The 16,383-nt window shown below is 58.5% G+C and overlaps 1 protein-coding gene across 6 annotated transcripts; it reads right to left on the bottom strand.

The window, feature by feature from the left end:
• Positions 1 to 329: 329 nt before the first annotated feature.
• Positions 330 to 16,130, bottom strand: ARHGAP45 (Rho GTPase activating protein 45). 6 transcript variants are annotated; one of them, XM_084795490.1, is made up of 23 exons: positions 15,900 to 16,130; positions 13,913 to 14,237; positions 11,566 to 11,709; positions 11,363 to 11,447; positions 11,211 to 11,283; positions 10,916 to 10,982; positions 10,671 to 10,808; positions 10,481 to 10,545; positions 9,998 to 10,108; positions 9,808 to 9,888; positions 6,767 to 6,955; positions 6,091 to 6,228; positions 5,330 to 5,520; positions 5,118 to 5,242; positions 4,951 to 5,028; positions 4,752 to 4,856; positions 4,460 to 4,632; positions 3,814 to 4,002; positions 3,583 to 3,720; positions 2,680 to 2,906; positions 2,384 to 2,594; positions 1,287 to 1,374; positions 330 to 1,029 (listed from the first exon to the last, which is right to left on the bottom strand). In XM_084795490.1, exons 1-23 carry the CDS (start codon positions 16,035 to 16,037, stop codon positions 707 to 709), a joined length of 3,402 nt encoding a protein of 1,133 aa, XP_084651616.1. In that variant the 5' UTR covers positions 16,038 to 16,130; the 3' UTR covers positions 330 to 706. The 6 variants fall into 6 exon arrangements, with proteins under 6 accessions (XP_084651616.1, XP_084651621.1, XP_084651619.1 ...); XM_084795495.1 differs by having other exon boundaries at positions 11,566 to 11,712; positions 15,900 to 16,123; XM_084795493.1 differs by lacking the exon at positions 15,900 to 16,130 and adding an exon at positions 15,065 to 15,306.
• Positions 16,131 to 16,383: the final 253 nt, after the last annotated feature.

Genomic DNA, 16,383 nt, shown 5'->3' with positions numbered 1-16,383 from the left:
GACCGGTTGAGCAGTGACTGCTCCCCCACAGGACCGAGGTTCAGGATCCGACACCCACTTCTCATCTCCCCAGGCACTGCACACACACAGCTCAGACACACAGGCCACACACCAGACTCATAACGCAAATCTTTACAAAAGTAAAAGGCAGCTGGGTGTTGTGGGGCACACCTCTAATTCCGATGGGTAGGAGGGTCCCTGAGTTCAAGGCTAGCCTGGCCTATGTAAGGAGCTTTAGGATAACCAGGGCTCAAAACAAACAACAAACAAACAAACAAAAAACCTGAGACTCTGTCTGAGAAGCAAAGTAACAACAGGTGGGCTGGGGCTTAGTTGGTTAAGAAATTTATTCCAAGCAAAATGGAGTGCATTGTCAAACTCCTACTGCACCTCTGTACCCTACCCTGTCTGTCCTGCCCAGCCTCCTGCAAGATTCCTGAAACCAGAGCAGCCCCAGAAGCCAGGCCTGCACCCATGACACAGCATCCTGAATCCAGAGAGGAATGCGGCTTGACCCCAGACTGATGGGACCGCGGCGCTCGATGAGGGCAGCATCATGGGGAGTCACCTGGCGCATCCGCACAGGCCAAGTCCATCTGTGACCCATGTCCAGCTGAGTCATGCTACACCCCACAATGCGGGGGGGGGGGGGGGCCGGGGGCGGGTGGCTGGCAGTGAACTGATGGTCCCCACTGTCACCACCAGCTCAGACGAACTGTGGCTGACGCTCCCGACCAGTGCCACCTGCGATCTGTCCATCTCGGAGCCGCAGCCGCATGGTGGGCAGAGGGGCCTGCGCTGTGTTGTTGGACTGGTTGGTGTTAAAGGCACAAAGCTGCTGGCCGGGGTCTCCATCCTCTCCCTCAAGCTGCTCCTCACTGCCACTGCGGCTCTGGGGACCTTCCTCCAGGCCTGCCTCGGCCTGTTCCAGGAAACTGAGGCGATGCAGGGCGCTGGCATCCGAGGAAGACAGAGGGTCAGAGGCTTCTTCCAACTCCGAGTCCGAGTCATTGGATGCCACTCGGGATTCTTAGGCCGAGAGAAGGGGAAACAGACATAATGAGAGCCTAGGTCACAGGAGAGATACTGGTTCTATGACCAAGGCGCAGCCATCTTGGACTCAGTCACTATCCCTGGCCCATTCTGTCCCATCACCTTGTCTCTGCTGGCCCTGCCCTGGGTCCTCGGGGTAGGCAGCCACCAGCAAGGTAAGGACAACAACACGGTGACAAGGCCTCAGCTGTCCCCCCTGGGTCTGTGGCCGGGGTCTGGGTCCCACCACTCACCTCGGCCTCCGGCCTCTGCCTCTTCCTGCAGGGGGATGGCAATGCCCTCGGCCGTCCCCAGCTGGACACACTGGGTGGGCACCCCTTCCTGATAATGGAAAGGTGTTGGGGTGGGCTGACTCCAGCATGCCAACACCCTTTCCATCTTTTTATTTGTTTAATCGTTATTTTTATTTTTTATGTGTCTGGGTGTTTTGCTTGCACATACGTGTGGGTACTGTGTGTGCTTGGGTGCGTGCTTGGTGCTCATGTAAGCCAAAAGAGGGCATTGGATCTGCCGCCTAGAGCTGCCTCGTGGGTGCTGAGGGCAGACCCCAGATTCTCTGCAAAAGCAACCAGTGCTTCTAACTGCTGAGCACATCACCTTGTGAAATTTGTTTGTTGATTTATTTATTTATTTTATTTATTTTTTATTTTTTTTGACTCACTTTGTAGACCAGGCTGGCCTCGAACTCACAGAGATTCGCCTGCCTCTGCCTCCCAAGTGCTGAGCTTAAAGGCGTGTGCCACCACTGTCCAGCTTATTTTATTTATTTAAGATAGGGTTTCTCTGTGGAGCCCTGGCTGGCCTCAAACTCACAGCGATCCACTTGCCTCAGCCTCCTGAGTGTAAGGATTACCGGTGTGCACCACCACACATGGCATTAAAATTTTACTTTTTTCAGACAGCGTCTCAGTTTGTATCCCTGGCTGGCCTGGAACTCTCTATGTAAACCAGGGCAGTCTGGAATTCATAGAGATCTGCCTATCTCTGCCTCCCTAGTGCTAGGGTCAAAGGCTTTTGTTTTGTTTTGTTTTGGATACAGGTACCTCATGTAGCCCAGGCTAGCTTTAAAGTTGTGTGTAGCTGAGGCTGGCCTTGAACTCCCCCCTCCACCTCTGAGTCTTGGGATGAGAAACCTACAGCAACTTGGGTAATTGGCGCTGGGGCTTCTTATGTGCTAGGCCAGCGCTCTACTCCTGAGCTGTACCCAGAACCTGCTGAGCATTTGTGTGTGTGTGTGTGTGTGTGTGTGTGTGTGTGTGTGTGTGTGTGTGTGTGTGTGTCACTACCCAATAGCCTAAGGGAGTCCCCGGCACCACCAACCCTCCCTTACCTGGCTGCCAGGTGACTCCTCTGGCTCCTCCTCAAAGACCAGGCCATAGTGGACAATCAGTGTCTCAATGACGCGGGCCTGGTGAGGATAGTCCACCAGGGAGGAGAGGGACACGGTGGCTTCGGTTGGTCGAGGCCGCAGCAGTGTGGGCCCAAACACAATGCCCAGATTCCCAGGGGTCATCTTATTATCCTGCTCCATTTCCACGATCCTGGGGGCGGGCAGAGACGCGTGTGGGCGGGCGGCTCCCGGGACACGCCCCCAACCAGCGCTCAACCCCCATTGGGGGTCCTCACCTTCGCAAGTGCCGCAGCAGGTACAGCAGTGTGGCTCGGTTTTCGGCAGGCAGGTCCCGCATGAGCTCACGCAGGCGGCCCACCATGGCCAAGGTTGCAGCCTCGCTCTCAGACCCGTCCTGCCGGCCCCGGCTCGCAGCCTTGGCCTCAGCTTCTGCCTTGAGGCTCTCCTTGGCTAACCCCACCAGCTCATGGTAGAAGCGAAATGAGATGAGGGGCTCCGGCAGCTGCAGGGTGACAGATCCAGACAGAGGTCACAAGGTCTGGCCTAGCAAGTGTGGGCACCTGACATGACCTTCCCCTGCCAGACTGGGGCGAAGCCAACCAAAACAGGGGCCCACCTGCCATTGCATTAAGGCTTTGTACCCATCCCAGCCTCAGACACGCCAAGGGCATGTCCATCAGCACTAGCCACGCCCATCACACCAAGCGCCCACCCACTACCAAACTCTGCCCCATCCATCACTCGACCTGCCCCCCCATGCCTACCCACCTCTAGCCACGCCCATCATCTCGGGCCAGCTATGACCACGCCCCCCAATGCTAGGGGCCCCGCCCCCCCATGCAATGTCTGTGTCCACCCCATCCCTGCCTTAGACCTTCAGTAGTTCTAGCCAAAGCCCAGTGGCTGGTCTCGGTCTCACCCACCAATACTCATTGCTATAAGCCTGCAGGCTCCTGAAATGTATGCCTCCAAGGCTGTACCTACCCAGCTCTTGCCACGCCTATCAGCACCTCTGATACCACCCGCCTCATGCACACACCCCCTACCCGGGTCTCACACTAGGGGCCCATCCACAGCAGCCTCCCGCTCCACCCCACGCCTATGTCAAGGCCCCGCCCCCTTGCTCCATCCTGGCCACGCCCCTTCCACAGGCCCCCCTCCATCCTGGCTTGCCTCACCTGGCGCAGGTATAGCTTTAGGACATTGCTGATGTCGTGGGGCGAGGCCTGTGACAACTCCACCAGCTCTTTGCCATTCTCGAAGGCCTGGCAGAGCTTCTCCACACGCGTTTTCACGCCGTTGACCCGGTAGATGCCCTGAGGAGGCGGCAATTATTCTCCAGCCTGACCGTGCCCCCAGCTCCTGGCCCTCCGTTCTCCGTTTGAACCCCTCGCGCCCCAGAGCCTCACCTTGGTGTGCAGAGCTCGCCGCTCAATCTCGCAGACACATTTTTTGACAATGAAGGGCACGCCGTCAGGGGTGCTGCGGGCCGCGTGGCTGAAGTCCTGTCCGAACAGCTGCAAGCGGCCCTGGAGCTTCTTGTGACCACATTGGATGGCGAGGGTCTCCAAACACTTTTTGTGACAAGCCAGACAGCACTGGAAGACGGCAAAATGTGTCTCTTCTGGGCTCCTGTTGTAAATGCCAGGCCCCACTTCCAGCCCCCTTCTTCCATCGTCCCGGGGCCTTTGCGCTGCAGGAGCCCAGCGCCTGTGCCACCTTGTCAACTCGACCACCTCCCCAGTCCGTTTTAATCAGTTTGATCTCGTGTAAGCCAGGCTGGCTTCAGACTTGCTACGTGGCCAAGGATGACCGTGATGCCGTGATCCTACTGTCCCACCTCCCAAGGGCTGCGATGACAGGTGCACAAAGACGCGCGCCTAACCTTTGTGGTCCTGGAATGGACCCCTTCGCGCATGCCCGCCAGCCCCTGCTCTACCCACTGAGGCTCAGGAATGGACCCCTTTGCGCATGCCCGCCAGCCCATGTACTACGCACTGAGCCTCAGTCCCCATCCTCGATGACACCAGGCCATAGGGCTCGGGCCCCACACACCTCTTCACACTCAGCTCCCTGGAAGTACACGTAGCTGTTACACTCTCTGCACTTGGCGGGCGTGCGCAGCTTCCGAAGGCGGTGTGTGCGGGCCGCCTTGGACAGTCCCACGTGACGGAAGGGTCCGCTGGGCATGGCCACGGGCAACTCGGGGTCCATGCCATTGAGGTCAGCTGCAGACAGGGTGAAAAGCCAGTGTCATGGAGGCAGGGAGAGGACGGTTGGCTAAATCATGTTCAAACTCCTTTCACTGTACTGGTCTCACTGGCGGGGGGGGGGGGGGGGGTGTCACCTGACACAAAGGCTGAGGCTCCCAAACTAGCTTCCTGATCTACCAGCTCCTCGCTGGATGACATAGTCCCGCTGGACGATGTTCGATCAAACTTCTTAAAGTCCCCTATATGGAAAACAGGGTTGTGAGAGACACTGGAGCCAGGCTGGCCCCGCCTGGAAGACCCCCTGTGTGACACGCACCCAGGTGCCCCTTTCACCTGAGCTGGTGTCCAGGCTGACCTCGGTGTCTGAGATGCTGATGGGCCAGGACTTATGTACCTGGTGACCGCGTCCACCTGAGGGATCAGAGAAACAGGTGTCTCCACAGCGGAAAAGAGACTCCCTCGGAATGTGGCGTCTGCGCTGTGCGCTCGCGTACACTCACCCCTGTGGTCCTTGCTGGGAGCCCCCTCCGCGGTGTCACCTTCCTCAGGAGGACTGCCAGCAGCTTCAGGTACTGTGGCATCCCCAGGGTTGAAGCTGCCCTTCCGTGTGCGCATGATTGGGGACCTGGTGGCAGGTGTCAGTAAGGGGGCCCGCCAGGCCTATGCCACCCACACCCCACTGCAAGCGTGCGGCTGCACCGGGCGGAGGTACCAAGCATTGGTGGAGACGTGAGGTTCAAAGTCGTAGTGCACGTCCGGCTCCTCGCCTCGCTGCAGCTGCCGCACGTGCGAGGCGTACTGTTGGCCCGGGTCGTACAGCTTGCTGCTCTCGCACAGCATCTGGAAGTTCACGGGCAGCGGTGCTGTCTGCATGTGCATCAGCTGGTAGTAGGAGATGGTGGCCTGCAGGGGAGGTGCTCGTCACTGGCTGGGCCACACCCACAAACACGCCCCATACCAACAAGCCCCTCCCACCACTGCCTATAGCTCCGCCCCCTACAGCATGGCACTCCTAGTTCTATCCCCCCCCAAACCACACCCATTGTACAGCACCCAGCAGACCCTCCTCGCCTATAGCGGTCACACCAGACTATGACTCTCCCAGGGCACTTCGCCTGTTGCCCCATCCCATCCATCAAATCACACCCTTAAACTTCCAAAATCCCAGCACCCCCTTCAGTCTGTACAAATCTGCCCCCACCCCACCCCGCATCCTCTGTCCCTCCAAGTCCCACAATGTCTATGCCCTCAGCCTCAGGACACCCTCCCCTGGTCTCCCTATCCTTGCTGCGACTCCCTCTCTGCTCTTGCAAGCGGCTCCTGCCTCGCCTTACCCACTGTTCTACCCTGCTAGAATCACCCTGGCATCCCTAACCCTGCCCACATTATGCCCCGTCCCTTGAACAGATGCACCAAACTCCGCCCATTGCCCCCACCTTTCCATGCTCAGCCCACCCAGCACCCATCGCACACCGACTTGATGGTCTGATCACTCTGTCTGATGACTTCCTGGATCTGCCGCAACGCCGTCACCTTTGTGTCCTCCAGCTCCTGCTTCTGCGTCTTTGCGTCTGCCACGCATGTGCGGTAAGTGGCCATGGCCTCCTCAGCCTGAAGGATGGAATGGGGGCCAGGGGCAGTCAGAGTCTTGACACAGAAATCCAGAATCCAGGAGGGCAGAACTGTCACCACAGAAACTAGGGATGCTGAGGGACAGCCTGGGAAAGTTAGGGAGACTGTCTCTAGATAAAAGATAAGAGGCGGGCGAAGGAAATGGCTCACCCTAGAATCCCCAGTGAGGGGCTTGGGGGCGTGGTCAGGGTGGAGCCCCGCCCAGAATACCCAGTGGGGAGCTGGGGGCGTGGTCAGAGTGGGGTCCCACCTAGAATCCCCCAGTAAGGAGGAGCTGAGGGGCGTGGTCAGGGTGGAGCCCCACCTAGAATCCCCCAGTGAGGGCCTGAGGGCGTGGCCAGGGGTAGAGCCCAGAGGTCCTTCTCAGTAAAACCAAAAATGACAGAAACAGGGAGAGGGAGAGGTAGCGGAGCACAGGTGGTGAAGGTGGCACAGGCCTGGAGGTGGCAGCTGCACGTATGTCCTCTGGTGGCACCTCCTCCAGGTCTGGACCTCCGGGCTCCGCCTGCTAACGCACCTTGTTTTTGGCCTCTTCCTCCAGCCTCCTCCTCTTGTCCAGGGCCTTGGTGGCAGCAGTCCCTGCTCCTGGCCCTGTGGCCTGCTGCTCCTCCTCGGCTTTGGCCACCTGGAGCCTGGCCTTGTCATGGTCTTCGCAGCGTTGCTTGTAGCCCTGCTTGGCCTTGCGCAGGTTGGCCTCCGCCTCTTGCTGGGAGGTCAGAGAGGCTCCAGCACGGGCCACACACTGGCTCTGTTCCTCCCTTTCTCCCTCCCTCCCTCCCCAGCAAGGACCCCACATCCCCACCCAGCCAGGGGGTGGGGGGGGGGACTTGACAGGAGACACTTGGGAAACTGAGGCAGAACTCAGATCTCAACAGAAACACAAACTGAAACACATCTCCCCTCTCCCCAAGCCACCAGGCTCAGGAGGTTTCACTTCCTGTCTTAGAGATGAAAACAGAGAGCCACCTAGGCAGGAAGCCAAGCACCCCAGGGTGGCAGGAAGCACTGAGTCACAAAATCACTGGCCTGGGTGGAGGGAGCCCACACCCCACGGCCCACGAGAAAGGCAAAAACCCAAATGTGAAGGCCAAGGGCTCTGGGGAAGACTCCGGGGCCTCAGAGCCTGAGTGCATCTGCCACCCAGCATGGTACTACAAGCCTTTAATCCCAGCACTCAAGAGGCAGAAGCAGGGGGATCACTGTGAGTTTGAGGCCAGCCTGGTCTACAGAGCAAGTTCCAAGATTGCCAAGGCTCGAAAAACCAAAACACAAACTCAGTAACCCAAGGGGCTGCTAAGATGGCTTAGCACTTAGCACTGTGTCTCTCACCCCGTGGGTCACAGGTCAAGTACAGACATCCTGCACAACAGTAGCAACATGACAGTTACTAAGTAGCAATGAAAATACTTTTCTGGCTGTGGGGTCGCTGCAGCATGAGGAACTGTATTACTGGGCGCAGCATAGGAAGGTTGAGAACAGGGTTAGCAGGTAAACGCTCTTGCCACAAAGCCTGAAGAAAAGACCTAAAGGAGTGCCAACCCCACGCCACTACATAAACGAGAGTAAGAGATGAACTGAAGCGGCTGGAGAGCTGGCTCAGTGGTTAAGAGCACCGGCTGCTCTTCCAGAGGTCCTGAGTTCAAGTCCCAGCAACCACATGGCAGCTCACAACTGTCTATAACTCCTGCTCTGGGGATCTGATGCCCTCAGACAGGCAAACACCAATGCATGCAAAGTTAAATAAATAAGAAAATAATAATTCTTAAAAATAACCAAAATCGGGCTGGAGAGATGGTTCAGTGGTTAAGAACCCTGCCTGCTCTTCCAAAGGACCTGGGTTCGATTCCCAGCACCCCCATGGCAGCTCACAACTGTCTGTAACTCCAAGATCTGACACCCCCACACCAATGGGCACAAATATAAAAAGTAAATAAATATTTTTTAAAAAATAACCAAAATCAAGCCGGGTGTGGTGGCGCACGCCTTTAATCCCAGCACTCGAGAGGCAGAGGCAGGCGGATCGCTGTGAGTTCGAGGCCAGCCTGGTCTACAAAGTGAGTCCAGGATGGCCAAGGCTACACAGAGAAACCCTGTCTCGAAAAACCAAAAAAAAAACCAAAAAAACCAAAATCAGCTGGGCGTGGTGGCACACGCCTTTAATCCCAGCACTCGGGAGGCAGGGGCAGGTGGATCACTGTGAGTTCGAGGCCAGCCTGGTCAACAAAGTGAGTCCAGGACAGACAAGGCTACACAGAGAAACCCAGTCTCGAAAAACCAAAACCAAAACCAAAAACAAAAACCCAAAAAAAACAAAAAAAAAAAACAACCCCAAAATCTGATAGTATTTATTTATTTTGAGACAGGGTCTCTCTACATAGCTCTATCTGTCCTGAACTCACTATGTCACCAGGCTGGCCTTGAACTCACAACTCACTGAGGTCTGCTGGCCTATGCCCCCAAGTGTTAAAATTAAAGAAGAAAACCGGGCGTGGTAGCGCATGCCTTCAATCCCAGCACTCGGGAGACAGAGGCAGGTTCGGGGCCAGCCTGGCCTACGAAGTGAGTTCAGGACAGCCAAGGCTACACAGAGAAACCCTGTCTCAAAAAAACAAAAACAACAACAAGCAAACAAACGAAAGTATGGGGGAGGAACTCCCCAAAATGCTGCAGCTTGTGTTCCATAATATGTACAGAGCTCTGGGAAATCAATAACAAGCCCTTGTCTAATCTGTTTTGAGCAAAGGGTCCTCACAGTCTCTGAGAAGTGAGGCTGTTGCTGGGGGGCAGCAAGGTTCACATCCCCAAATACCCTTTCATGTCGAACTCCAATCCGAGACAAGTGGGGGGGGGCACAAGCTTGTTATCAGTGGTTGCTAGCACAATGCCTGAGAAATAGTTACAGAGGAGCCAAAAGGCAGGACACCATCTCTGTGTGTCTGTGTGCACATGCCTGTGAAAGCCAGAGGTCCAGGGGTGGGGCCACGCCCTCCACTTTGTCATTTTATTTTTTTTTTGTGGCAGGGAGGGTCTCACTATGTAGCCCTGGCTGGCCTGGGACTCACAGCGACCGGCCTGCATCTGCCTTCCAGGTGCTGAGGTTAAAGGCGCTCGCCGTCCCCCTCCTTTTCCCCACTGATGTTTTCTGAGACAGGGTCTCTCAGCGAACCCAGACTCAGGCTTTCTGGATAGCCTCCACCCACCTCGCCTCTCCAGTGCTAGGGTTACAGGTGAGCGGTGCCACCACACGGCTCAGGCCCCCAAGATCTCCTGACACAGGTGCTTTTCCCACTGAGCCATCTGCCCCCGGCCACCCAGGTGCCTTTAAATGGCCCCAAAAAGAGAAATGGGATCAAGGAGTAGGAACGTGGAACGTGCACACCGGGGCTGAGGCTGTGCCTCGGTTTCTCTCTGTGTTTCTGAACAGCTAGCACAATGTGTGGGACTCTTGAGTGCCCTGCTGAGCCGCGAGAATCTAGGGAATCCTTGCAAACACAGGGTACAGTTGCACTCTTGTTGGGGTACGCTGGCTGCAGCCCCACCCCTGCCGCCTGCTCTTACCAGTTTCCGCTGAGCCCGATGCCAAGATTCTTTGATCTCCTTCCTGCGTCTCTCATGCTCCAAGCGCCTCAGGGTCAGGGGCTGAGGGAGAGGGGGGCTGTGAGTGCCGAAGAGGTGGGTGGTGTCGCCACCCAGCAGCGCCATCCCACCCCCCACCCACCCCACCCCACCCCACCCCCGCACAGCGCACCTGCATGAACGTCTGGGTCTGTAGGGTTCCCACTGCCTGTACCATGCCGTGGCCAAACTCCAGATCTTGTTCCAGGGCCAGTGCGTAGATGGACAAGAGGGGCATGTGGGGCTGCGGGGCAAGATGGTGGGTCGCAAGGATGAGGACCGAGGTGGCCACAGTGCCCAAGCCATTGGGTTCCTGCAGCCACTTCTTTGCTTGCTTGTTTGTTTTGTTTTTCGAGGCAGGGTCTCTCTGTGTAGCCTTGCCTGTCCTGGACTCACATTGTAGACCAGGCTGGCCTCGAACTCACAGCGATCCACCTGCCTCTGCTTCCCTGGTGTGTGCCGCCACCACCACCACCACCACCACCACCACCACCACGCCCAGCATCCTGCAGCCACTCTCAGCAACAGGCAGGCATGTCATCCAACAGGGTAGCCAGGCCTACCAAAGGCCTAAGCATCCAGCGTCCCTCTTTCCCGCCTGTTTAGCCCAACACACCTCGTGCGTGACGCTCTGTCTGCAGTTATGGACAACTTTCTGTAGGCCTTTAGCGAATTCCATCTCTACCAGAGAGCGGGGTACAGAGTGAGTCTTCCGAATGGCCTTCCCCAGACACCCTCTCCCGCCCGGCTCCTGCCCCCCCCTCGCACAGCCCCCCCCCCTGCCCCCGTGTGTCCTTGTCTCTCACCTAGGGTGGTGCGCTTCTCCAGGTAGCTGATGAGGTCCTTCATGTATCTGGCCATGTCTTTCGCATACTGCAATGCGGCGTCCACACCGCCCTCACAGCGCTGGAGGAGCATATCTACCTCTTCGGGGGGCAGGCAGCCTGTGGGGGACCCAGTGCTCCGCCCTGATGTCCTCCCAACCCCCACACCCCTCCCCGCCACCCCCTGCCTACCCAGCCCCACGGCCAAGGGTGGGGGGGGCACTCACCTTCTTCACAGTCCTCCACACTGGGTGGGGACCCCTCGCTGCTGGCTCCGTAAAGGTTCTCCATGGACTGCGTGCAGAACATCGTCCAACTCCACGTTACACCTCGGCCCTAGCCTTTTCTCTGCTCTTAACACCCCCTCTCTACGGCTCCTCACAGAGGCCCAGGCCAGGAACGTTTCCTTTCTCAAGAAGTCTCGGGCCACAGGGCTGCTACCGGGTGCCCACCCTGTGGGAGATGGCCGCCCCCTCCCACAAATTCCTCGACCTGGCCGTGGGCGGGCTGCCCTCTGCTCACCTGGCTGGGGTCCCCGGGAGGCACGGCCAGGAGAGTGCTGCTGTCCACTTCGCCCAAAAGGAACTCAGACACACTGCAGGGCCAGGGGCGGTCATTGCAGAGGTGCACAGCGCCCCTGTCCCCACTCCGCGCCCACAGGGCCCCGCGCTCACGTGCAGCTGAAGGACACCGCGATGGTCTCCAGCGCCTTCTCAAAGTCCCTCTTATCCGATTCGTTGTTGCACTCATAGTGGAAGGCTGAGAGGCAGAGGAGGCAGGCGCCCCGTAGTCAACTTCCTATGCATCCTTCAAAACCCCAATACTGGTATCCCCTCCTCTGGGTCCTCCCTCCCACAGTGGGTCGCCCTGGACTGACCTTTGACCTTAGCAATGAGTGTGCCAGCAGCCGTGAGCGTCTCCACAGTGTTCAGGAGTGGGTACCTGGAGATGACCTGGCGCATCACGCGCAGAGCTTCACCCAGGCACTCGTGGGCCAGGGGCCGGCGGGCCTCAAGGAGGTCTGCTGGGCAGAGCGAGCGTGGGTGAGAAGGAAGGGGCTAGCCTCAGACTCCCCAGCCTCCCAGAGGTCAGGTGGGGAAGCTGAGGCAGAGGTGGACAGGAGAGAGGGATTCCCTAAGCAAGTCTGTTAACTTCACTCTCTCCTGCTGGCCTTAAGCCAGCCATCACCACCGTGCTCTGCCTGCAGATGTGGGCGACAGACAGAGAGGGAAAGTCACTTGTTAATGGTCACACAGCTTCCCCTGGAAAGACCCTGCCTGCCTTTACACCTGTGAGCAGCAGAGAGCAAGGGAGGCTGCAGAGAGGAGAAGATGGTAGCCCAACCCACAAGCTGAACAAGGCCTTACAATGGCTCCTGTGTAGCTCAGACCCGCCTCCTGCCTTGTCGGACCACAGCCCTCTGACTCCATCCTCAAAAGTCCTGAAGGCGGAGTTTTTGCCTGTGTGTTTTTCCATCGCACATTTTGGGCTAGCTCAAGACCTTGTGCCACGTGACAGCACGGGAAGGCTAGAGACCCTCCAGATGGAATCTGAGAAAAGTCCTTAACTCTCTGCAGGCACCAGGCCCCGGTTGGACGCCACCCGGAACCCGATTCCCTTCATGATTCTGTGGCCAGAATTTGAGCCCACTTGGCTCCGTGAATCCCAGGATGCTGGCTGGGAGGCTGCACCCTCTCCTGGGGCCGCCAGGATCCCTGCCGCCCCTCACAAGGGCCACCATCAAAGCAATGATACCAGGGATGAGGCCAAGAGGAGGGCCGAGTCCCTGGCCACCCTGGGGGCTGTGGTAAAGACCCACCACGTGTGCAGGGTCCCGCACGTAAGGCCGTCCTCACCTCCCGGCCCCGTGCGGCAGCGCTGGGGGCCGTGGTCCAGCGCTGGATGCAACGTCCCACAGACACACATGGCTCAGGGATGCAGGGAGGGACCAAACGCTAGTGTGTGGTCAAGCGACCAGGGTCCTCGGCTTCTGGGGGTTCTTGGCGGGGGTCAGGGGGGAAAAGGCCAACAGCCAAACCGGCTTTGGCCGGTCCTCAGGCCCCGCCTCTCTCTGGGAACAACCCCACCCCTCATATCTCCATAGGCCGGCGCCAGGGCCAGGGCTGTTCCCTTACCACAGGGGAGGAATTTGATTGGGCATGAGGATTTGGTTTGTAGGAGAAACTGAGGCCCAGAGTTGGAGGCCCAGGAAGGAAAAGGCTCCAGAGGAAGGGCCTCGTGGGGCCTTTGTCCACCCCCTCCTGCAGTCTCAAATGGACCTTGACTCTCTAGGGACTCTGTTCTTGTCCTGTATAGAAAAAAACCAGACCCAGAGGCTGGTACATCCGAGCCCTGGGACCAGGGGTCCCAGCCAGCAGGTGACCCTGCACGGGCTGGCCAGGCTGGCCTCCAAGGATGCCTGGGTAAAGAAAGGCCTGAGATTAAGGCTTCTCCAGAAGAGCAGGCTCAGCCTCCGCCCCAGATAAGCCCAGGGGCTCCCATCCTTTGCAGGGAGGGAGGCGGCCAGCACAGCCCCTGCTGAGGCCAGGCCGTATCTGTGGGGTGGGGAAGTGGGGCTGAGCGGGGGCTGAGCGCGGGGTTTCCGGGGAGCAGCCAGCGGGGGTGCTGAGGCTGGTGCTCGACCCATCTATCATTCTGGGCTGCCGGAGACAAACAGGAAGGAGGTGAAAATAACTCTGGAGGAAACGGGAGCCGCCAGCAGCCGCGTGCAGGAGAAAACGGAACCAAGATGCCTCGGGCCACTCACTCCTAGGACCTCCCCGTGCAGGCGAGCGAGCTGAGCACACTAACACCTGCCCAGGTCTTCAGCCTCAGCAGCCATCTGTCCTCACACAAGCCTCCTTAGATGCAACGTCAACTTCTATTTCCCTGAGCAAATGCCTAGACATTTCCCCTGTAGGGCAGGGAATGCCGCTAAACTCCTACACATCCTTCAGAACCTCAGTCGACAAGTGCACTGCTTTGCATCCTCTTGTCCCTCCCTTTTTTCTTTTTCGTGTTTCCTTTGTTTTGTTTTTTTGTTTTTTTCTTTCATCCTTTTGAGTCAGGGTCTCGCTGTGTAATTCTGGCTAACCTGGATGGAACTCAAGTGCGGACCATGGAATTCCTAGAGATCCTCCTGCCTGGGTGCTGGGATGAAAGGCTTGGACCGCCTCACCCACCGCCCTCTCTATTTTCGCAGTGCCGGGCAAGAGGACTCTCACCATCACGCAGCACAAACTCCTTGAGTTTCTCCAAGCCCTCAGCAAAGCGGGCGACGTCAGCCAGCAGGGCTGAGATGTCTTCTACCCCGTCAGGGAATGGCCCCTCACTGGGTAGCTCTGCGGGGCTGGCCGCAGACAGGGGACTCCGGTATCCACGGCCCAGGGTCCAGGTGGCCGCCCCCGAGAGTGGGAAGCCAGCGGCGCTGGCATGGCGGCTCAGGCTGGTGGGCCTTTTGAGTGTGCCTGTGGCCTTGGCGCCCGCGGACAGGGACGTGGCTGACGGCTCGAGGCCGGGAGCCTCTGTACAGTCCTTCTTGGACAGTTCCTGGGAGGGCAAAGGAGACGAGAATCAAGGGAAAGCTTTCATCCCAGATGCTGCTTCAGTGTCCTCAGAAACGGGGGTCAGAGGTCAGGGGGCAGAGATTTGGAAGCCCCCCCCAACACCTGTTACCCAACATCCTCCTCTCTTTAGCTTTCACAAACAACCGTCCTGACCCAAACCACAGCCAGGGGCGGGGCCTGTGGGGCACAGAAGGGAGGGGGCACCCCACTTCCTGGTGGGGGTGGGGAGGGCCCTCGTGGGTCTCCAGCCCTCCAGCCACCCCAGACTCCCCCGTGGGTGGAGTGGACCCCCCACTTTCTAAAAACATGGATAACTTCTGTGACCCAAAGGGATCACCAGGTTCCTGAGTCACAGGACACCCTCAGACCTGGTAGAGACACCCCTAAACTTTAAAAACTCCCCAAAACTCAGAAAGCACCCCCAGGTCCTGGGGAAACTCGGAGACCCCCTGAATCTGTCCTATACACCTGTACCCCAGTCCTTCATGTCTCCCACTGGCCTCCAGAACCCCTAAATCACCCAAACCCCATCTCACACCCATCACTAGACTCCGGGGCCAACTGCACCCACTACCCAGAACCTCCAGCGGCACATGATGGGGGCCACCCAAGGACACCCCCTACCTTAAGACAGACTCCCAGGTTCAGGCCTCTCTCTGTTGCCTGCCATTCAGCCTGTTGGGGACTATAGCTGGCCCGGGTCCCCCACCGTGGGCCCAGCATAGTGCTGTAGTCGAGACCTGCGCCCAGCAGTGGCCACAGGCTGTGGCTGTCATCCTGGCTCCCCCGCCCGCTCTGCGCCCCACTCACCCCTGAGGAGGACTGCGGGTTGGGGCTCCCCGCGCGGTTCTTTTTGGAAATAGAGGGAGTTTTCATAAGTTCTCGTTTCTTCCTAGAGAACATGGTAGAGCCAGCCCCGGAGGCCCAGGGTGAGGGCAGGCAGGCCTGGGGGGCTCTCAGCCCTGCAGCTCCCGGTCAGTGCTGGCTGTCTTTGGACCACATTGCTCAGGGCCACCCCCTCCTCAGCTGTCAGACCCCACGTGATAGGCCTGGCCCTCATTGGCGGCAAGTCCCCACCACAGGAAAAGGCCCCCAGCGGAGGGAGGGAGGGAGGGAGGGAGGGAGGTGACACCACAGACCCGCCCCTAGTGTCACTGTCCCGTGTCAGCCCTTATAGGTCTCTGCACACCAGCTCTGACACAGGTTCCTCACGGCAAGCCACCTTCCGTTTGCAGTCTGTGTCCTGAGGACGTGTGGTCGGCCGCCTGACTCAGGCATTAGCTGACCCTCGCTGGGACATACCCTCCCAAGTACAGTTGAGAAAGGCAGTTTCTTATGCACGGTGACAAAAAGGACGTGGAGCAACGGAGGCTTACATGCAGACCTAACAGACACCTCCCTGGCCCCCTCACCACCCCCACAGGCGACCTCCATATCCTGTGATCACCTGGCCTGCAGTCTGCCAGGGACCATGGCCTGTGGCTCCCAATCCTGCAACTGGGGAGACCCAGTGGCCTCCTTGGGCTCCACCTGGCTCCTGTGTTCCCATTACGCCTTCCACATCCCAGCTCGGCGGAGCCTCAGGACACATAGATGACGATACCCAGAGGTCCCATCTAATTTAGACCCCCAGACCCCCACTGACCTCGACCACACTGGGTGGCTCTCCAGGACACAGGCCGGGAAGGCCGCAGCCTACAGTACCCAGGCCCCCTCTCCAAGCTCTGGTCCAGCCACAGACCCAGCCAAGGAGCCCCTTAAGGGTCCCATGCCTCCCGCTCATGGTGGGATGGCTAGGGGGCGTGGGGGTGGGAGCTTGTCTCGGGATGAGGGCTAGCCGGCTCTGGGGTGGGCTTCTGGTCTGGCCCGGAAAGCACCAGGGCCCTGTACGCCGTCTGGGACATTCCCCAAGCCTGAGCTCATCTCAACTGCACAGTCAGAAGAAACACTCAAAAGTCCCGCCCTTGGGTGCCAGACTCACAGAGGTACAGGCAGGTCAGGGTACATGTGACTAGACGCCTGAGAGTGGCCACATCATAGGCACTGCGTGGGGCCCGGGTGGCTGTAACGGTCACTGTGGCCATGGCCGTCACCCCTCTGACCACAGACACACGCACACAGTGCGTGCC

The sequence above is a fragment of the Acomys minous genome, assembly GCF_964271855.1.
Source record: "Acomys minous genome assembly, chromosome: 9".
Taxonomy (NCBI): Eukaryota; Metazoa; Chordata; class Mammalia; order Rodentia; family Muridae; genus Acomys; species Acomys minous.
Note: the sequence above shows the minus strand (reverse complement) of the source record. Positions and strands in the feature narration are given on the sequence as shown.

Coding starts and splice junctions, on each gene's coding strand:
- ARHGAP45 (XM_084795495.1), bottom strand. CDS start 16,037: ATGAGCGGGAGGCATGGGACCCTTAAGGGGCTCCTTGGCTGGGTCTGT. Junction 9,889..9,997: donor AGACCCAGACGTTCATGCAG/GTGCGCTGTGCG, acceptor CCTCTCCCTCAG/CCCCTGACCCTGAGGCGCTT. Junction 5,029..5,117: donor TCCCAGCAAGGACCACAGGG/GTGAGTGTACGC, acceptor CTGATCCCTCAG/GTGGACGCGGTCACCAGGTA.